Source organism: Cyprinodon variegatus, unplaced genomic scaffold (assembly GCF_000732505.1).
Source record: "Cyprinodon variegatus isolate N-32 unplaced genomic scaffold, C_variegatus-1.0 Scaffold790, whole genome shotgun sequence".
NCBI lineage: Eukaryota > Metazoa > Chordata > Actinopteri > Cyprinodontiformes > Cyprinodontidae > Cyprinodon > Cyprinodon variegatus.
Window position 1 is genome coordinate 447,853 of NW_015151243.1, and position 23,687 is coordinate 471,539.

Consider the following 23,687-nt stretch of genomic DNA (forward strand, 5'->3'; position numbering starts at 1 on the left):
TATCTGCAAATGGCAACGAGTATAAACCAGTGATTTCTATTTATTCACTGGATTGCTGATTGCCCGTTGGTAGTGCAGGGTTGAAGTGAAGCCACCGGCCGCCATATTGGTAGTCCCTAGTTAGACTGGTCGCAGTGTAAACAATATGTGTGCTAGAGCATTGAACAATGATGATGTTCTCATTTTCAGAGGGGCTTAAGAGAGATATTTATCACTTTGACACATACGTGCTGTTTCATAGCATAAGTAGATTAATTTAACTTATAATAAAAAAATATGCAAATTACATTGCATAGTCATTACGAAGTCAGTGAAGTCTCTAAATCATGTATTATAACATATTACAAATCCATAACAATAAAATTATAGGGTTAATGGAGCATAATAATACAGATGTGCCAAAAGTGCTAGATTGATGATGTACATGTAATAGACATGTATTGATTACATTGTTATGGCAATTACATCTTACACATCGTTTCAAGGTATTGCATCAGGTGTTGGGGAACCAGAGCACCTTGATGTCAAATGGGCTACTGGAACAACACAAATGAAATGGATGAGATGTGAGAACTGGGCTCTATTACTACCTAAGTAACCCTAACCAGAGAGGCTATATGAGAAACGATATGAGAAACGGAGACTTTGATACCCCAGTCTACAATCAAAGCTAAACAACTAGTAACTCAATGTTCTAACATCCGTAAACAACAACTGCTTTCACAACTTGAAAGCACTGTTCTAGCAAGGAGGAACTAGAACCCCATGTCAGAGTGGGGTTAACACCAGCCCCCCCACCCGCTCCAATATGTGCACCCACACTAGACAGGGCAGCAAATGACCTGAAAAATAAGATCATGGCAAAGTAGTCCACCAGGCAAACCCGAAGTGAGTTACAGAGACTAAGAGAGGTACCATTAGAAAGTCTACTAGCAGACGTGAATGAAGCTCTGCAAGCAATTCCTACATCAACCATCACTGACACTAATGAGCTGATATACTGCACAGCAGCAGTGATCCTAGAGATGCTTGGCTGTAAGAACAACCATGTAATGAAATACCCACCATGGAAAGGAAGGCCGGAGGATTAAATTAAGGCAACAAGGAAAGAAGTGAGGCAATTGACCAAGGCTCTAAGAGGTACAATGAAAAGGCAAGTACCCAAGAGGTATAGCCAGATGCCCATACCTGAAGCACTGGAAACTGCCAAACAAAGGCTCCAAGCCTTGGCCAGCTGCCCAAAGAGATACACAAGAGACAATGAAGCCAGATGGGTAAACCGGCTGTTAGCCGGTTTACCCATCTGGCTCCGTAATCACACCAGCAAAAGTTTAAGGCTCAGTGGCAGGGGAACAATAGTGGGAACAACCCCACCAAGGCTGGAAATTGAACAGTACTGGAACGACATATGGGAGAAGGAGGGAGCACACAACAGGGAGGCACAGTGGCTGGTAGCTCTGAGACAGGACCATAGCAACGTCCCTGAACATAATCCATTGATACTTTTACATTCCCCTTATGGGGCTTACAAAGTAATGACATTTCTAGAGATGCACCTCTAGTAATGGCATTTATATCTCAAAATGTCAGACTTTTAGGGTATAGGTAATACAGAAAATAATACGTCTGGAGTCTCAACATTATTCTTCCATGTTGCTTTTCTTTTTATATACTTATCCTGAACTTGAAAATGAGAAACAAAGTTTAAGATTTTAAAGAAGTTTAACTTATCAAGAACATCTTCCTTTTAAAAGAAATTAATATAGAGAAAGAAAGGTTAACTTTTCGGGTCCACAGGAGTGATGTATATATTTGCAAAGTATATGTTTATAGTATATAAAACCACTTTTACAATGAGTTTAAATATGGTTTTATTTCCCATCTATTGACAGCTAATATATTTCTGAAAAGACTAAATGATCAGCGTGACGTTTTGCTATGATCCAAGGAATAACGGAATCCCTTAAGGGAGCTGAACTTCTGAGCTGTCATGGAGAAGAGCATCTTAAGTGCAAACACCAGGGATTTTCACACGCTGTGCTAATTTCACCTGACAGCTGGCTCTTGATGTCACACATCTCAAATGATCTCCAGTGGCAGCAGTGTTGACATGCTCACGTTCTTGATGCTGGTTGAGTGGGGGAATGTTCGTAATACCGGTTGTGTGGGGGAACTGCTTGGCATTCTCGCTCTTTTCAAGCAGAGCAGAAAAAAATAACAACTGCTTTGGGATGTCAATGTAAAGTGAGGTTTACCGCTTTTAAAAAAGCAGTTTAATCTGTAATTTATGTTTACCATAAATTTGTACGCTGGTTCATTTACCAGAGAAATTAAAGTTACCAAAATCAGTTTCCAGTTAGCAAATCATAATTTCTGTCCAAGGATTACCTCAAGTCTCTCATTAACAGTAGGTTCCAAGCATCAGAATTACAACGAAGAAACAAGCTGTTACAAAACAAATCAGGAACATGTCCAATACTGACTAAGTTCAGAGAATCCCCAGCTGACTGAAGGTCTTTGGATGGTAAAATCCCTTCTGCCACCACATAATCCTAAAATGTGTGGGACAGTTTGCAGATATGCAGAGTAAACAGAATGACATGTTATTAGCTTTTCAGAATATCTCAGCTTTATATGCTAAAAATGCTAAAAATAAAAATAAAAAAAAAGAGGACAAACAAACAAACCAAAAAAAATATCTTTGAATATCTAGCCTTGGTCTAACAGCAAACAACATCAGCCCTAATGCAATGCTAAGAGCATGTTTATTGCCCGGGATTAAAGTAAACATTTCTAAATGTGTGAAATCTGAAAAAGCTGTTTTAAATGAAATATTAAATTTAGATCAATAACATCTAAAGGGAGCTTTAACTGTGTTCTATAAATTACAATGGAGGAACATTAAATATAGCAGTTTTTTTTTTCATATGTCAAATTTTACTATGAAAATACAAAAAAGATGATCTTAGATCGTTTTTAGGATAATTCTGCATGTTTGTCAGTGCGACCTCCTGTGAAGTGAGCCCGGTTGGTAAGCAACTGCCTTCTGTAACCCTAAGCAACTTCTCTTATCTGAGTAAGATTACAATTTCTTTCAAAATCTGTAGTCATGTCTCATGGTTATTTAATAAATATACATATGAAGTGTTATTTAAAGAGTTTATCCAAAGCAATCTCTTTTCAGGAAAACAAATCAGAGAGAGAAAGCTTCAAGGTGTAAACACAGAGCTTTGCTTTAACATCATCAATAAAAAAGGGCAAATTAGCAACAAATGAAAAGGAATGTCATGATGGACTTATTGAATAAGTCCTTCACAAGGCAACACAAAGATGCACATCACAAACAGCCATGTTTGTAGATGTAAGTAGATGTTGAGTGTCTAAGCAACCCAGCGTGTGCTTTAAGACTTTCTAAGAAACCATCTCGCTTCAAGGAAACTGGGCAAACAACCACATCACCTTGCAACCTTACTCTCAGTAGTTCTGCTCATGGAGAATTTCCTCAGAACATTTGATAAAACCACTTTCATGTCTGCCAACAAAATAATTTTGAACAAATTTTGGTGTAAATGTTGTGACAGTAGTGCCGGAAGCCAACTTATAAGTCTTCACTCTCTGCACTTCATGAATTATTCAATATTTTTTACAGAAAACACACTTTTAAAACCCTTTGCGTACATGTTTTCGAATAAGACCAACAGTGATGATTATTTTACCACTTTGCTCCATGTATTTTTCACAAAACCATTTGTATCTTAATAATGACTAATTTTATATGTTTTATTTTTTATTTTTTTAGAAAACTCATCACTAGCTTGTAGAAACTGTTCTACTAGTACTGGGTATCATTTCAAATGTCCTGGATTTGTTCTATTTACAAGGGCTAAATTTCATTCAACTCATGATTCAGTTTGAGGTTTTTGATTCAGAAAAGGATATTACACAATAACAACTATACTTGGATATGGAAGAAAATGTCAAAATTAGTGATGTTGCAAATACTAGAAACAAAAAGATGTATTAGTGAAAGTATGAATACTTCCATTATGAATTGAACCAAGTAGAGATATATAATGTACAACATGTATGTTTTATAAATTTGACTTGACCAAAACAAAAATGTAATATTTGAATGAATTCTAACTTCAGAGCAGGTTGTGTAAATAATGTGGCTAAAAACACATGAAACCCAAGATATTCAATTTGATTCCCATGACTGTGTCACAAAGTTTTTCTACCAACATTTAAAAAAGTAGATCAATTTAATTTTTTTTTTTTTTTTTTTTTTTTTTTTTTTATCAATCACTGTCAGGCCATTCAAAGGAAACTGGATTACAATGGATTGATTCATTTTTTAAACCCACCCCTGGATTCCACTATTTAAAACCTTCCAATTATATTCACAGTCTTTAAAGCAAGCCATTAATACCTAACAGAAATCAACTAATGATTTCTTGAATTTCAGCGAGGATGACAATGGCAGTCAGAATGCCTTTGGCTTTCCTGCTTAATAATGTTAACCATAAAGCAGATTATGGTGATTTATTAAAGGTGATTTATTTTCATCACAGATGACTAATTATTTCTGTTTTAGCATGACTGAAGACGAAAAGGTTTGCAGCATGAAAGCCTGTTTTTATCCAAAAGGCATGAATGCATGGAAACATTTACAACATTAATTATAGGGTGGCAAAGAAGCCTTTAAAGCAACGTTGAAAAGGCACAGCCCTTTACTTCACTCATGTTACGACTGTTGAACATTAAATGGATCAAAGGCCAATTCAGAGACAGGAAGACATCATGACTGTACTTTAATCCACTCCTTTTGCAGTGAAAGATTAAGAAACACTGACAGCACATGTTTATGATTTAAAGTATGCTCTAACAGAATTGCAGTGGCCTTAATTCATTTTGACTATTGACCCTTTTGATATCATAATGGTGACATAACATGGTATGTTATTAACTTTTAGGCTTTATGTTAATCAAAGCCCTACTTATAATGAGCAGAAGTTTTAAGGGAATACAAAGGCTTGAAAATATTTTCTACTGAAACATTGCATACACAAATATCGCTAATTTATCTTTTTTTTTATTCTGTATGGGGATTAGATAACCATTCTCAGCGAGTTGCATGGATTGACTAACGATTGACTAGCAAAGTCCTGATTAGTATGTCGGCTTTATTTAAAAATATCCTATTTCTATGAGAACTGCAGTAGGGTCAGCAGCTGGATGGGATTTAGAAGAAAATATTGAGCTTTCTTTTTAACTTTTACCTTAACTTGATACCCCCAAACTTATTTTTTGTAAAACAGAGGAAAAACAGTTAACTGCAAATAACAAAACAATTACACAAGTTGAGAAGGGGAAAAAACAACTTGTGTACCAACCAATCTGCTCATTGCTCAAGAGAAAAACATGTCTAATAGTTGTAATCTCTAGGTAATAGTTAAGGAACTATAAGGGAAGGGGGATAAAATATGAATTGTGAGAAAGTTAAATCAATAGGACTGAAGTGATGACACTTGGTTGGTGGTCAACATCTATTTGAGCAATATATAGAAATGGCAGAATAGTCAATGACAGAGAAAATTGGCCAAGTTGAAGCAGGAAGCCATTTTAAAGGAAAAAGGAACATCAGAGACTATAACCAGAAGGCAAAGGGCTTGTTTTTGTCACAGAGATCAGAAAGTGAGCTCCATCTCAGTAATCAGAAGGGAGAGGGCTTGTTTTTCTCACAGAGATCAGAAATTGAGCTGCATCTACTGTAAGTCAAAGAAATCTGTCAATCAGAAAATAGGCAAAACTCATCAACAGTCTCCCAGCCCTTCATCAGGAAACTTTTTGGTGGCAGCCTCATGTTCTGTGCTGCTTTTAAGCAGACTGCTATAATGAGATCTGAGTGATCAACAAAGATGAAAATGCAGCAGTGTTTCCTAAAGGAAGGAATTTTGGCTCCATTTAAGTCGATCGTCACATCAATGTACATTATTCTGATCAATCAAGCTGTTTATACAGATAGACTAGAGAAGGGTATCCGAAGAATGGCTCAGGGACCATCTCTTACCCCTTTCTCTTATGGCAATTTGAAAAAATATGGAAATTTTCATTGCATAAGTGCTGGCTTAATTTAGGAGCAGTTATTATCGTTACAAATTAAAACCTCGCAGATTTCTACGGCAAGAGTATTTAACTCTTTATAACAAGGCTTTGTTGATTCTCCTTCATTTTATAGTTAATATGATCATATTTATCAAATGACATCTACTTCAACACACACCTTATGTTTGCTAAGAATATGGAAATTTCCCTAAATCAGCCCTCCACCACTCTGCCTGACACCTTTAGTTTCTGCTGCCTAGCTTTAAAGTGTACACATTATAAAGCAACTTAGTAAAAAAAAAGGTTGGGATTACAGACTTTTTCTTTTAGCAGAGGAGGAGTACTTTGTTTTTAATTTTTCAGCTTTTGACATCTTCTGTTTCATCAGTCAACTAGATTTAAATAGTTTATAACTTTTTTAAAAGAAAATTTCTACAGTTAAATAAGACCATGAAATTTAGTTTAGTTTTTCATTGAGTGACTAGCACATAAGGAAAACCCTAATCCTTTAAATTACAGAGTGCACTGAACTGTCTGTGCAGTTAGAATAACTCAAGCTCTCTGGTGAACTCAGAGGGAGGCTTTGAGTCAAATTTAAACAGCTCACTTAAAAGAGATGGACAGAAGGCAAACTCTGAAAACAGACACATGGACATTAAAGCTACTAATTTGATTTATAGATAGAGCAACTACTGAGTGCAAGACAATGATTTTGCTGGAGGGGAAGACAAGGACATTAGGTTGGAATCTCTTACAGAGTTTATACAGAATACAGTAGGGAACTCTAAATGCAGCTTAAACTGCAGCTTTGTCAGCGGCACAGCTCTCATGTTTTAGCCTAACATAGTGTAGCCAAATTCATCAAATTAGAATATTTAAAAAGTTCATTTATTGCATGTTCCATTATACTGGGGAAGTATATCTACAATTTATGCACAGCCTGTTTTAAAGCCTTTATTTCTGTGATTATGATGGTTTTCTGTTTTATGTAAAAGAGCTAATAAAAAAGAAACATTAAATGCTAGAGTATTACATAAGCCATAAAGCAAGACCATTTTGATCCAGAAATGTGGCTTAATGGAGGGTCTGTTTACTATGTGTTTAAAAGGTTGCTCTTTTCAAAATGTACCTTTAATCTGAAAAAAGAAAAAAAAAAAAACTCACTGGAGAACACTTAACATTTTACTGAATATGAATGTATAGCTGTATAAGCAGGAAAACACATTAGTTCAAACTGTCTGTAGTTTTTACATTGATCACACCTTTTCAAAGTCCTCATATGAAACCAGATTCAAAATAACCTGAAAACATAGAGATGTACATTTCCTTAAAGATTTCACACCAAGGTTTATATGATCTGAGAGGATTCCATTCAGGGAATCCAACTTTCTTTCAATTTCAATGACGTTTATTGGCAAACTGCAAACACAAGCAAAGCCATATGCAATTATTGTTATTGGTCATTTTTTCATTTGATGTAGCAAAGTATCCAGGGACTGCTAAGTCTATAGGAATACATTGAACTCATTATGTTAAAGGATTCAATTTGAGATGCTTTAAGCTTTGTGGCATCGATATACATGGATCCATGTTTTTATATTATTTACCTCCATGACAGCTCAACTTTGCTACTGAAGCTGAGGCATAAGTTTGGTTGTAAAAAAAATAGATTAAGTTAAAGAAACATTGCCTTTCTTCTCAAACCAGTCTATCAACTGCCCTTCCAACTTACAAGAAATGTTTATTCTTCCAACTTGTCTCCAGAATATTTCTCTTTTCCTGTATTCTCCCTAATCCTGAATATTGTGAATGAAAGCCACAGTAGATTACTAGTAGTCTAGATGCCCTATATGCACAATGCTGCTTTTTTTGTATATTCCATCTTTATCCCTTCTTAAAAATAGCAAAAAGCAAAAGAAGGACACAGAAATCAAGGATGGGTTGAGAGTGAAGAAAATATGAAAGCATAAACAAGAAAAGCTCCATTTAGACTTCTATAAGCCTTCTTCCTGCCAAATATAATGCTATTAGAGCATATAGTAGGAGTTATCCTATTTACATTCTTTTTTCATATAGAGAACAAATATGTACTGTTATGATTTCCTTAAGAAAGAAGAAACAAACCATCTCCAGTCATCCATGATAAGACACCTACACAATTCAGCACCTCTGCAGGTTCAGCCATCAGGCTTCCTAACAGACATAGAAGCTGCTCCCACTCTATAAGCTTCAACGTTACTGTGGGCAAATCCCTTCAGCGTTCCCGTCCCACTCATGTGTTTATAGATATGACCTCTTCGAAGCCCTCTCAAATGATATATGTGGAGGAGTTAAGGCTAAGTCAAATTCCATAGAAAAGGAGTTATCAAGCTGCGACTTGTCAAATTTGTTAGTTGTTGATTTAATAAAAAATATATGTACTTATTTTTGATTAATACAAATTTATAGATTTTTATTATACCAAAAAGATGAAAATTAAGAAATTCAGCAATAACCTTACAATCTATACAAAATATGGCATCAGACTTAGATCAAATATGTCTAAGACTTAGACTTAGACTCAATTTTTTTCATCCCTTGGGATTACTCCTTCAGGGAAATTCTGGTTCCAGTAGCTTATATAGAGTATAAAGTGCAGAGTTAAAACAAGAACCCATTAAATAAAAATACAACAGACAATATAAAAAGAGTGAACATAGTACAAGAGCACAAAAGGTTGTAATGTCCTGGAATATGTTTCCTTTAGATATAAAAATATATGCATGATTGAGAGCTTAGGATAGATTACACAGCAGTTGAATTGGATTATTGCACATGCATTGCGTAAAAGTACTCAGCATATAAAAAAGTCAAAATTATTCAGACTACACAGTAGTTGGCTTGGATTATTGCACTGAATTATATTTGCATCTATTTTAAAGAGTTTTGACTGAAAATTATTTGGAAAGATTTTTTTGTATTCTTTAAAAAGTTTCTTAGTGATTAGGTAATCTTGGAAAACTTGAAAGATTTTTATTTCACAGACTCACTGTATGTTACAAGTGTTTAAGTGTACAAGTGTTTAAGCTTAATCAGTGTTAATCTTAATAATTATGATTTATCTCTAAAAACAAAAAGAAATTTAGTTGCTCCAAAAAAAGCAGATATATTAAAGAGGCATTGAGCAAAAAAATCATTATTTTATTTGTATAAAAAGAAAAAGTAGTATAGTGCAATGTCAGAAACCATCTCTCTGTGTTGTTCTCTACTCTCATGTGAACAGGTTCTACTCAAGGCTTTATTTCCTCCCTGTTCAGAGGGAGCAGTGTAGTGTGGGAGTTAAACTGCAGAGTACTTTCAATAGATCGAAACATTCACCCGGAGATGGTCTTTTATTAAAATGAACTCCACTTGCTAAGTTATGAGTTACTCAACTCCTCACTAGACATGTTCCTTTGGAAGGTGATGCTGTTTTGCTGTCCATTTATGATTTGGAAATATGTGGAAGCAAAGGTTCAGGGTGGGGTTGCAGCTGGAGTGGAGTTAAAGAGAAGTTTTGTCACATGTCTACAGACAGTGCTCAACAGCCCAGCTAGTGGTAAAATTTCACTGATGTGCCTTTGAAGACCAAAAAAGATATTTCACACAGAATTGTGGTCTAAATGGAAGGTCTTAGCACTCAACTTAGTAAAGTTTGAGGCTAATATTTCCATACCAAAACCCTGCTAAGGAAAAGTGGGTGCATAAAATAAGTGATTGGATGTATAGTATGATTTGGAAATAAGCACTGGTTACAGAGACTGGAATCTCACACTGCACCAGCTTGGATTTTGTGTCATTTAATCTATTTTCAGCCTGTTGAAATTCAAAATTTAGTAAGCACTGTGGATAGAAGTCTGTTCCCTTTTCCTTTAATTACTGGTAACCCTCTGTCTCTGGTTCAAGAGTGGCCCAGTTCAAACAACATCAGAATTGTAGCCCAGGTCACGGATAGGTCTTTTATTGGTTTTGAAGCTGTTACTTTATCTCCACAATTTTTAAATATCTTCCACTGTATTAAAATGACTTTGCTGTTTAAACTCATGGCTGCATTTTTGTTTTACCAGCTGTTTCCCTCTATTTAAATAAGGTTAAACTTGTCTAAATAGAGCAATTTATGAGGAGACTGTTTCTTTTGCAGTTTTCTGGATCAGCCTCCCTGTAGAGTATGTCAATCAACAGTAACCTTCCCATAGCTGTGTATTCCATGATGTCAGATTTTTGTATTCATGGGTATTGATTGCTTGGTCGATGCTGCCAGTAAGTCTTGCTGGAGCTTTTTTGTTGTCAATGGGCAGCTTCCTTTGACAGAATCCAGCTATATCCATCAATAATCCATCAATAATTTTATTTCAAATCTCTTTTAACAATCAGAACAGTTTTGTGCTTGATTCAGCAAGGTAATGATATTATCAGTGCACTATCAGGACAGTAGTCAAGACTTGCTCAGTTTCTTCAATGTAATGTGACTGCAAAGGTGTTTGAACTGTTTTATCTTAAGGATGCCCACAAATGTGCAAAAACTAGGAACTTTATCCTGGAATGTAGATAGTTCTGAAGATTCCTCATTAAATTTGTTGAAATCTTCAATATGATCCTAAACTGCTTTTTCTGTTATATTTGTGTGTTTCATAAAAACATATTTGTGTCATAAAAGAATTTTTTTTTTTAAATGACCGGTGCTCAGTCGATAATCATCTCTCATTGAAAAATGGTTGTTTGACTCCCTAAACCATAAGTACCCCTTTATGTGTCACGACTTTTAGTTAAGAGCCCTCATGCAATCTTTTTAAGCAGGTTGTCCCTGTGGTTAAAGAAGTTGGATGTCATTTTTTTGTCAACAGGATGGCCTTTTGGAAGCCTGGTTTGCAAAATGAGTGGCATGGTTCAAGGGATTTCAGTTTCAGCCTCCGTCTTCACTCTGGTTGCCATTGCAGTTGATCGGTAAGGATTCTTTTTTTTTTTTTTTACTAAAACAGAGCATTTTTTTTCTTAGTATGTTTTTTTTAAATATTTTTTTTGTCAAATTTTATTTTGCAAGTATTGTTTCCAGTACTAGTCTAATTTTAGTGTTTGCAGTACTTCTTGTACAGTTTGCTGCATGTTGATGTATTCTAAGCACATTTGTATCCCTTGGCCACAGTAGGAAAGAGTTGTTGCAAATCTCAATGTATTGAAGCGGTGTTATAAAGAAGAGGGGACCTAAAAGCTTCCTCTCTGTCTGCCCATTTCCCATAGAGATATTGTGATTACTCTGGGTATGGGTGGAAGCCTTAAAAAAAGGGAAGAAAAGGCCACAAAAAGAGATATGTTGCGTACCATAAGCCAAAGCATTCAGTTGCTTCAGAGGACTTAATGGAGGATGGAAGGGCGACAGAAACTATCAAGCTTTGAAAGTGACAGCTGTTATTTAGAGGTTAGGTGTCCTGTGATGTCATTGTCAATGTTCGAAATCCCTAGAGGACACCATCACCCCTGGAAAGGAAATATTAATTCTACAGTGCATTGGTGTCTTCAATTTAAAGTCACCTTATCAGACAGAAAATTACTAGTATCAGAAAGGTTAGGAAGATTAAAAATTGTTAAAGCTATTAAGATTTTTTTTATGATATCTAATTGTGTTAACAGCTTTATAGATATAATGGAATGACCCCAAATGCAATTCAGGAAAGTTGGAACTAATCAGACCATTTTCAACACCATTTAGTGATACTTTCTATGTTAAAACTTTTAATAAGTTAAACTGTATCTTTAGATCCAACAGATTTTACAGACAATTTAGGAAAAAAACCCTTTTCTCTTTGTTTTGGCTGGAATAGTCTAAAAAGGTTCCAGTGTTAGAAAATAACCCACATTATCTCACATTACAAAGACAAGTTAAATAGATAGAAATTGCTTTAATTCATATCACGGATACACACCTGGAAATTGTTGAGTCTACATATTTTTTTTAATCTTACCCATGATTCAATGCGTTGTGGAATCACCTTTGGCTTTAATTAAAACTACAGGTGTTTTTCCAATCTGAAGTCTAAAAGTGTTGCACAATTGTCTTTACAAAATAGATTAAAATCAACCGAACTGGATGGAGAGGGTCTTTGAACATTAAGTATTATACAGATTCGGGCCTAGACGTTAGCCCCATTTACACTACCCTCTTAAAACAGATCCGTGCCGAGTTCGTACCAAGCTTGGATCAGATAACTGTGCCAAGCTGGGTTCCTTGCGACCGTTTACACACCACGCTAAGGGGAACACACAACGCTTTAAGGCTTTTGGGAAGTGGATACAACAAACGATAGTCTAATCCGGGCTTACAGACGCAGGGAACAACTGCAGACATTAAAGCTGAGGTCTGTAAGTTTTTAAAAATAACTTTTTTGTCATATTGGCTAAAACTGTCCCTATGCCCAGACAGCAGTACATGTGATATGTAACCTGTGAAAAAAAACTGCTTCAATTGGTCCTGCATACTGCCTGTATTTCAATCTGGAAAGAATAATTCGTGACGAGTCAAAACAACCAATCACAGCCAGAGGAGCGTCTGATGGAGTGTCAATCACAGCTCCCCCCTCCCTCACTGCTTAACCTGCCTCAGCGCCTGGCTGCCGCAGTCAGGAGGACGCGCATGGAAGTTATGGCGGAGCGACAGCCACCAGCGAAAGAGAAACTGCCCTTACTGCCCCTGCCAACAACTGCTTACACGGCAAACTTCGGTATAACCAGCATCTTATATCTAGCTGCTTGGAGGTGAGGGTTATCGCTCTTACCGGTTCACACTCCATGCCGCGTACGCTGCTTGGACGCTTCTGGTCGCATGCGGTAGCCGCGCAGATGCTGTGAGAGGGGTGGAGCTTGGAGGTGGGGCATGAGTGAAGCAGAGAGGGTGGGGGAGTGGCGTGAAACCTATTTTTCTTTAAATTTTCAGTCGAAGTCTGCTCTCTTCTCAATGTTACAGACTGCAGCTTTAAGGTTTATCACACTGCTAAGTAGAATCCTCACTGGAAATTGTGTGACATGGCAGGGAAGTTAGTATTTTTATGAATGTCTAAAATTTCATGATTATAGAGACTGACTGTAGGGAGATGACGCAGCCTGTTCATGCGCTCTTTGTTATCTGAGATGCGGGCTAGAACAGAACAAGGCCGAGCCTTACCGATGAACTAGTACCAGTTTAACGCGGTTCTGTTGTGTCTAGCACGGTCCGGTTCAGTTGTGCCTGCCATTTACAGTCAGCAGTTATCTTGGTTATTGTGCTCGGACCGTTCTAGGCCCGGTTTCAAAAGGTTAGTGTAAATGGGGCTATAAATTGGGTAATTCTTAAAAACACTTTTTACTAAAACCACTCAGACCTTTCACTGCAGCTCTCCAAAGATGTGGAGTCATCAAGTCGTCTCAATGCCATGTGTTTGTTCTGTCCAGGCACTGAACCAGGTGAGTCCTATTTGCATAATGAAATTCCCTATGCATATTTGACTCTCCTGGTTCACCTGGTCAGAACAAACACATGGCATAGAGATGAGTTAATGACTCCACATCCACCATTTCTGGGTCTCGCTGTATTTTATACTAGTTTTCCTGGAAGATCAACCTCCATCTCAGTTCATAGCTTCCAAAATGTTTTTTTTTTCAGATATTTTCTTTATATCTACATCCAACTCCTCTACATCTCATTTATAGTTCAGATCATCTATTATACTTCGATCTATGAGATGCCAAGGCTTGGGATTTTGTTTTTACATCTAATTCTTTTTTGAACTTATTCACAACTTTCTTTGATCTGTCAGTGTGTTCTTTGGACTTTGTAATGCTGTTTTTATTCCCATTAATGTTCTCTAAAAATCCCTTTAGACAGTCACTGGACATCTGTACTTAAGCTGAGATTCACTACAGTTAGATGGATTCTGAAGACATTTGGACCTTTTTTTATTTTTGAAAAAGGGGTAGGCAACGTCAGTCTTCGAAGGCCACTGTCCTGGAGCTTTTGAAACTGGTCTATGTGCATTCACACCTGAAACAAATAAATACTTAATAGTCAGGCCTCTGCTTAGATTCCAAGGTGGTATTTCAGTTGTGTTGTAGCCAGCATGCTCACAAAGGCTCCATGGCAGTGGCACTCGAGGGCTGACATTGCTTACACCTATTCTAAAGGAATATCCCTCACCTGAACCTTTCACCAGCATACATTACTTTATTACTGGATCATAAAATCCTAAAAAATAAATAATAGATTCAAATTTTTGGTTTGAATGTGACAAACTAAAAGGTGTTCAGTTTGGCTGAATATCTGTTCTGCATATCACTACACTTTCATCATTACCCTTTTGAAAAAACAGTCCAAATAATTTCACTGTTCATGTATGGCCTAAATGAAGTGTCTCCTTTATACCTGCAGGTTCAGATGCATTGTCTACCCATTCAAGCAAAAGCTCACCATATCCACAGCGTCATTGATCATCGTCGTTATCTGGGTCCTGGCGATATCTATCATGTGTCCATCTGGTGTAATGCTGCAGGTGACCAAGGAGCAAACCGTTCGGGTCTTACTGGGTTACGACAACAAGACCAGCCCCTTTTACTGGTGCAGAGAGAACTGGCCTAACCAGGAAATGAGGAAAATTTACACCACTGTCCTGTTTGCAAACATCTACCTTGCCCCTCTTTCCCTCATTGTGATCATGTATGCTCGGATTGGGATTACACTCTTCAAAACAGCTGTTCCCACTGGAGGAAAGCCAGGCCCGGACAACCGCCACAATGTGTCAAAGAAGAAGCAAAGGGTGATAAAAATGCTTCTCATCGTTGCTCTGCTTTTCATTCTTTCATGGCTGCCTCTATGGACTCTCATGATGTTGAGTGATTACGCCAGGCTGACGGAGCAGCAGTACAGGATTATCAACATTTACATCTACCCCTTCGCACATTGGTTAGCCTTCTTTAACAGCAGCGTCAACCCAATCATCTATGGCTTCTTCAATGAGAATTTCCGTCGAGGTTTCCAAGCTGTGTTTAAGTTTAGCCTGTGTGCAGCAGATGGACAGAGGCGGAAAAGCTACTCACACAGATTGCAAGGAAACTCTGTGCTCCCAGCTAATAACGTACAGACATCATTGGAGCCCATTTCCTTAAACAGCATGGATAAGAACGCTTCCAGGCGAGTCAATCATGTCCCTGAACGGGAACTAGTGATGGAGGACCTGGAAAAGGGATCATGCAGTAGTGGAGGTGTGACTGCTGTGTCAATCTGATAACAGATGTTTTCTTCATTTATTTTAAGGATGTCGAAATTTAAATCTGCCGTGCCTAAGTAAAGTACCACAACTAATTGAATGAGTTTCAAATATTGTTGCCAAATATGAAATTTTTTAGTACGGACTAATGGACAAAGATAAAACATAGGAAAATCTATTCAGAAAGTGAAACTTATTCCTCAATGTGAGCAACTTACCTTAAACTTACAACTCTTAAACTGACCAGTGTAAATACAGTAATTTTTTGGTTAAAATTTTATCATTTATTGGGGTTAAAATTCAAAGCTTATTGTGTTGTTTGTATCCTAATGATCTGTTTAGGGCAAACTTGTCATAAAATTTTCTGCACAGAAAAAAGGTAAGGTCTGGCAATATTACAAGCATTTTTCTCCTCTCCCATCGGCACTATAAAAGTGTATTTTTGAATATTTATTAGATGCAGTAAAAAACGTATGCGCCATGACACCTGCAGAGCACATTTCAAGTGAATGAATAAAATTTAGATTTTGGTTGTAGTATTTGAGATGTTTGTAAAGAATATGGGGTAAAAACGTTTTCAATCAATGAAGGAAAACAATGCAAGGTGACTGCAAAAGGGAGCTCTTCTGTAACTAGACTTGATTTTTGGAGAAATTAACTGAAAGAGCCCAGATTATTTTCTGATATTAGGTTGTAAAGTTTCCTTATATCCACTCCTTCCTTGTACTGACTTTGACCCTTTCTCTACAAAAATATCTGATTCCTTATGGTAAAGGTGCAACAAGATGTTTAACCATTGCTCTGAAATTCTACACCCTTTTCACATCATTAGATAATTTGGTTACTGCAGATTTATTAGCTGCGCTTGATTCAAGACTATATAAATCATCATTAGATCTAGAGAAAATATAGGTCCCATAGGTATAGTGAACTAGTTGTCAAATTCATGAAACCAGTCTGGTATGTCTTAAAATTTGTGACCTAGTGCATTATCTTTGTCATGATTGGTTACAGAGTAAACCCAATATGCAGAACACACACGGAGGCTGATGAAAAGTTTAACAGGTTTATTGTTAACACAAGCACATGAATATTGCACTGGAACTGGTTCAGGCCTGGGGGCAGGTTCACTGGAGTCTGCAGGGATGACAGTTCAGTTAGCACAGGGACTGATGAGTTATGAGTCTTAGAGTTTGCTGACGAATACCTTGAAGGAGTCCGGGTTTCTCTTTGAGAGAGGTAACTGTTGGGTCCAGAGACTGTTTGTTCAGCAGAGTCCAATAACTGCTTCAGCGTCTTACTTCTGACTTTGAGGGCAGACCTTGATTTGGGTTTCCAGCTCTTAGCCAAGAGCTGCGGGGGAATCCAGAGAAGAGTCTTCAGGTTTGGCTCACGAGGGCAGGCTCGGCAGGTTAAGCTCATCCAGAGCTTCAAGGAGACAGGATTCCTGTGAGGCAAAAACAAGGAAGAGTTAGAATCTTATCTCTACTAGAGATAGCTAAGATTCTCAGGTTTACTAGGCTCAGGTTGCTAACCAAACTAGATCAACACTGCAGCGTTGAGGCAAGGTCTGAAGGCAGGTTATATAGTGGAGGATCCTCTGATGATGAGATGCGCCACAGGTGTGTTGGGGGCTCAGCTCAGGAGGATCCACGGCGCACTCTGCTGGAGAAAGGTGGTACAGCTCCAGATCCCAACAATCTTGCAGGATGTAGCAATTAAAAGTTTGTATGTTGTGTTCATAAAAAATATGTAGTGGCATTTAGGTGATACTTAGTTAATGGCATTATTATGTGCCAAGAAAATCACCTCACCTTCATAATATACCAACAGCTTCATCTTGCTTATGCCTCAATTGACTAAAGCATCTACATATTGCAGCTGATATATTAACACATTGGATCAGGCTAATGTGGTACCCCAGCACACACATTTGTCACAATTCGAAATGCTCTTTTTTTTTTTTTTTTCCCGTTTTTTGGGGAACAACAAAGATGCTTTCATGTAACTTTTCCAGTTACTCAGCAGTAAACTCACAGACTGCTAAATCTGGCACTAACAATTGGTTTCCATTGAAAGTCATTTAAATTCCCTTTTCTCTTTCATCCTGACTTCAACAACCCATCATTATCGAATCTTGATGTCCAAAGGCATTGACTTACTGCCATGTTTAGCTGATTTGCTTGATGAGTTAATTAGCAATCAGGTAACAAATAAAGTGGCAAGTGAATCTATACAGTGGTGCTAACATTTCCAGCAGTAATATTAGTGATTGATTGAGGTTTTAACAGTTTAAAAATTTAGTTAGCAAATGTATTTCTTAATCTTTCTTTTTAGGACATTGAATTTATACAGGCCCTCATTTTCCTTATGGGTTCTGGAATTATCTCAAAATCCTAAATCTAACTAAGCAGACCAAAAGCACTTTATTGGCTCCTGCTTGCAGAAAACAGACTGCAGTTTTTCAGTGAAAGTATGGCTTGGGCAACTACAGCAAAATTCTAAAATATCATTGTTCTGACCACTGAGCCACCCCACCACGTTATACGTACTATTTCACATTGCCTGTTTTCTCAAGCAGAGGTTGGAGGAATCCCTTTCTTTGATCACACACGCAGCTGTATTAATGGGTTCTCTTTGGATTTTTTACTATTGAGAAGCATTTGAAATTTAGAGGCGGACCCATTGTCAAGAGAAAAAATGGGAACAATTAGGAGCAAATTTTGATCATCTCATTTTTTTTGATCCGCTAAGAGCAACTTGAAGCTTTGTATTTAAAAATTAAAAAAAAACAGAGGCATAGGCCACTTTAAATATGTTCAGATAAGAATTCTTTACTTTTACAACGGGCTACAAACTAATTTGACTGCAGAATATCAACCAAAATCATCTTACTGACGTTTTATAAAATTAATGAAGGAGTTCAGTTCGTTTAGCCAATTCACAGCTGAAATATTGAGGGAACATGTTTTTATCAATTATCATTATAAGACATTACAATCTAGGACATTTATGGGGACACCTTTTACTGGAGACAGGTGCTCCAAAATGGGGACTGCCCGCGGAAAACATGGACATCTGATCACCCTAACAGTAGTAGCGATAAAGCAAAATTAAATAGATTTCTCCTAAATGTTTGTTTAGTTGAACAGTCATTTAACATGATTAAGGGCTTATTTATGAAAAGGCTTTGAGCAAATGCTAACAAATGCAAGACATAGTAAGATGTTAGAGGGATGGACGTTACCTTGTCTAGTTTCCAGTTGCCATTCATGATTACACTTTCTTCTGCTTGGAGAAGCAACAGTCAACTAAAAGAAAAAGAAATCTGTGGAACACACCCAAACTAATTTGGGTGTTTTTTTCCCCGATTCTTTCAAAAAAAAAAAAAGAATCTGAATTTATTCTTCATGCGCGTATGAAGGGGAATCATTTCTACAACTGGTTTGTTCAAATTTTGAAATCTGCTCTGCAAACATGCACATGAAAATGTAAATACTTATTCGATGAATGCTAAGAATGTTGGTTAACAAATAATATGCTGTTGTCTTATTTTTATATTTGTTTGAACATAGTCCTGTAACGTTAGGGGAGGTAAGTGAAGGCTTGTACTAGCCTCTAAGCCTCTTGTGTTGGTGTACATACTCTATGTCTTACAGAGTCTAATATCAAGTGATGCTGTGAATCTCTAAGTGTGAGCAAAGTATTGAAAAAATCTCTTGAAAATATTTTGTTCCAATAAGTTTAAACATAACTAGTATTTTCTGCCTTTATAGATTTTTCAAAAAATAAAAAATGAAAGGAGCTGATATTAGATATCTGTCATCAGCAGTTACAATAAAGATTTCCTCCATTAGCTGATTATGTAAACATAAAATAGGTCAGAGGCTACAGACCCAGATGATGCACTCAGCGTCCAGGAGTTTCGTCATGCAGCTAATGGCTGTTTTTGAATCAATGGGCAGCAGCCCGGTGACAGACGGCTACAAACTGTTTAGGAAATCACATAAAGAATGTGAAGAAGATTAAGAAACAATATACCATTTTAACTTGTAGGTTTTACTTTAACAGGACAAAATGGAGATGATATGGTCTCTATAAGTTTCTCAAAGTTTTTAAAATTATTGTAAGTACATGAGAATATCAACAGTGGCCTCGACTCTTTCATTGCTTCAGGAGTCTTTTTATTTGGCAGTAATATTGTTCAAGCTTCACTGCATTCAGGGCTCTTGCTTGACTCTGTTACTGTAAGGCTTCCAGGTACTGTGGCTTAAAATCATATTTTCCACAACCAGGCTTGAGTTTCTACTAATAAGCTTTGTTTGATTTTGTAATACGGTACTCAGTCTTACAGCCCAACAACTTCACTTTCCTCTTGTCAGTCCAAAATAATTCTCTTAGACATTATATTGTCCATTTTGGTCAAACTCTGTTAAGCCTCATCTTGCATAATATGATACATGGGTTAAGATCCTTGAAAAAATTGGATCTGTCTTGAATGCCTTCAACGTGTGAAAATGACTTTCGTTCAATGTAGAATGATTGACTTTAAATGATTTGAAAAGTACCTGATGACCCATTTTAGATTGGTGAATAGCAACATATTATCTCTTAGATCACAGAGGATAATAAATAGATAAAAGGCGTTTTATTAGCTGCTCCATCTTACATTAGAATTACTACAAGCAACAAGGTTTGTATGTATTTTTTGTTTTGTTTTTCTCTTGAACTATTTTGTGTTTTTAGCGCCCTCTGTGTTTGATAAATATTGACAGTATGGTTCAGGTTTTTCATTTCTGTAAATAAAAGATTTAATTATGTATTTTTTACTTTTAGATAACAGGTCATTATATCTAGATATGCAGAACCCTAGAATTGTGAGTTTCAAAAGCCTGAGAGATTAATCAGCTAAAAGACAAATTTCCCCAAAAAACTTAAGATTTAACTGCTGTTAAGTTGAGCTTTATAGGATAACTCTGCCAGAAAAAAAAAAGTAAACAGCAGAACAATAAGTATAATATAGATGTGTAAAAAAGCCTTAAAATGTATGTTTTTTATGGAGACTTCATAAGCCCAAGATGCCAGTGTTCTTAAGCTTTTATTTACCGGCCTTACCACCCTGCCTAAGCAGCCTGCATATAAGATTTATAACTCCTTCAGCCCTGTTTTTTATATTTATTAATCGCTCAGACTTTAGATGATGTTAAGTTGCGATGAGCTGTTTTATTAGAGATATTTTTATGCAGATCAACACAGAACTGACTAATACCAGAATTCTACATTCTTTTGAGTTTTCTATATTGTAAAGTGACTTGAATAAATGGACCTGTGCACCACTTCATATTCTCATTCATGCTGTTGAACAGAAATTTTAACAGTATGAATGTGAATGAACTTCAATGGAAAGTCAATGATGACAAATAAAAGTTCCACACACACTATGATCAACGGTATTCTGAAAGATAGAGTATAAAAATGGATTCTGATAGATTTATTTTATAGGAGCTGTTATAGGTGCAATAAAGTATGGGAATTTATCACGAATGGTCATTTTTTAATTAAAGGTTGAATTTATTTTAATGCTTTTTGTTTTACATATCTTTAGCTGAAGTGTAAGGGCACTGTAATTTAAAAAGTCAACATAGCAGCAAATGCCTAATGTAATTTTTCTTTGATATTGCTGCTTGTTGCAGGTCTTCAGCCTGCACTTCATGTAGCACATAATGAGGTCAAAGCTTAGAGTCAGTCACGAAAATTAGCTCTGGCGGAGTTTAATATGGGTGAATACTAGTTTTTACACATCAGAGATTGCAAAACAAACCCCCATCTCCACAGGGATCTTTTGAAATAGCAGCACATGTAATGTGGTCCCACTTGTACACTTTGCCTGCATAATAAGTCACTCATCTGTGCAAAGTTGCTGCATTCAGCAGACATTGCCATCTTAGTTGTGGCGCAGTTCATGCCCCCCCTTTGGGTAAATTTCTGTCATGTGTTGACATGCTGCCTCTGCGACCTTGATTTGACTCCTCTCTGTAAAACATACCAGCATGTCCTTCTCACTTTACCTGAGTGCTATCATCTGTTGTCGTCCTATAAGAGTCCTTCAGCCTGTAATTGTCTCTGCAGACCTTGTTTGTACTATTTAAATAAGGATAATTAGCAGGGATTTACATGAATTGAAGATTAATTTGCATTTGTGAGCATTGTGTTTACAGGTTACAAAGCAGCGTAACATCATCTGGAGTATCAGAATAAAGGATAAAAAACCTGAATAAATATGCAGAATATGAAATATACATTTATTTTAATGCATCATAAATTCATATTCATTAATGCATTTTTTATAGGAAAGTATACTCCACACTAAAAATATGTATCTGGTGTACCCATAACTAGAATTTCAAAAATTTTAAAGCTACAATTTTATTCCTTTTTATATCTATGTTCATCAGAAATTTGTCTTGTATTGCTGACTATATGATTTATAACTAGGAGTGAAAAAGGAAAAACCTAATAAGAACATAAGAAAATGTTGAAAATATTAGACATTACTTGTAAAAAAAAAAACTACAGAATAACATCAACTTTATTATATTTGTGAGATTCCTGCCAAGAACATCTTGTTGAAAAATTCGACTACCTGAAATTGTGGACATATAACACAAGGTTTTTTTTCTTTTTTCTTAAAGCTGTTTGGGTTTTTATTCCACACTAATACTGTATATTCTGTTTGGTGATTTTCATTTATTGCAACTAGCCAGAAACACAAAAAGACTAAAGCATCTACAGCTGAGCTCTCCATTTCTAACAATTACAGTACATGTAAGAAAAATACATTTCTTGTAAGATAAAGTTTTGAATGTAAACAATTTGTACTTTCAGTGCCTGTGGTGAAAACAAGAAAACAAATAACTTACTGTAAAGTTCAATTTTTTGTGGACTGAATGAGTTCTAAATTCTTTGTTTAGTTTGCATGCAGATTGTTTGCAAATGTTAGGTTTTTGTGTCTTTGCCTATATGTTCTACACAATGTTAATAGGATGTAAATACTGGGACACTGGGATAGAGTTGTTTTTTAAGTAGATAGGGATGGATTGTAATGAAAAGATGGAAATTATTGGTGTCCTATATAATTGCGAAGGGCTAATAAACACTTTATACAGTATTTTACCTCTACAACTGACAGCACAATACAATATCTATCTATCTATATATATATACATATATATGCATATTTATACATACATATATCTACATGTGAGCAAAGCTTGACCGACCTGCCTCATGGCAATTTTTTTTTTTTATATTTCTACTATTATAAATTTGGAGTAATTTACTCAAGTTCACCAAATAAGTTATATCTAGAATATTTCTTATTTTGAAAAGCTGATGTACTTCACAGAAGAAAGCAAACTTCCCTACTTTAATCTCTTCTTTAGTCGAGGATGTAATGGCATGTACTGTCATACATTTTTATGGGAATATTCATAAGCAGAAGCAACCTGTAAAAAACCTGCTTCTCCTTCCTCCTATTATCACATATTCCTACCTTCAAACCAACATTCTGACTTTTTAAAGGAAAGACAACACAGCTAGTTTTGAGCAGCATGGTAACTACATATTAACAAGCTGTGAAATGATTTATTACTCAGCTAAACTTCTTGTTGCCGATAACTGAAGTTGTTCAACAAGATGTCAGTTAGAATAAATAGACTCTGCATTTCTTTAAGGATAACAAAGGGGGGTACTGGGTCTGCACTTGGTATCCATTGAGTGTTTTTATTTCTCGGTCATTCTTTTTTTAACATTTAAATTTGTATCCCATTAAAAAAAATAAAAATAAAAAAAATAATTGAGGCTTCGTGGTATAAAGTAGAAGTTATAGTACTCCAGTGATGGAACTACAATGGTACTCAATAGGGTACTTTTCTTGAAAAGAGTCTAACTGCAGCCTGCACTGTTAGGACCCTGCGCTGTCCAAAACAGACGTTTATTTGATGCTTTTAAAAGTAAGAGAAAAGTAAAACAAAAGCTTATATACCGGAAATATTTCACTCCATGTCTATTTTTTGTGTCTTCATAATAGAAATATGTTTGTCTATTCATGTTATCTCTATCCAGTTCAACTGGATAACGTTAAAAAATGCAAGAAAATATCAAAATAACAAAACTAACTGTTATTTTATGCAGACATCCCTTATGTGTGTTCACAAGTATTATAATATATATTATTTTAGGATTGTTTGTGCTATGTTCTTACCTTTGCTGTCGGATCAAATAGATTTGCCAATAGAGGGTGTGTCATTTGAAATTAACTTAGATTTGTGTACT

General features: G+C 36.2%; 1 protein-coding gene across 1 annotated transcript in view; it reads left to right on the forward strand.

The window, feature by feature from the left end:
- LOC107098574 (neuropeptide FF receptor 2-like) overlaps positions 1 to 16,698 on the forward strand; it is a 29,996-nt gene extending 13,298 nt beyond the window's left edge. Inside the window, exons 3-4 of the mRNA XM_015396314.1 lie at positions 10,968 to 11,067; positions 14,519 to 16,698. Coding sequence (XP_015251800.1) covers positions 10,968 to 11,067; positions 14,519 to 15,371 — 953 coding nt within the window. The 3' untranslated portion in view covers positions 15,372 to 16,698. The remainder of the gene's footprint in view (positions 1 to 10,967; positions 11,068 to 14,518) is intronic.
- The last annotated feature ends 6,989 nt before the right edge of the window (positions 16,699 to 23,687 follow it).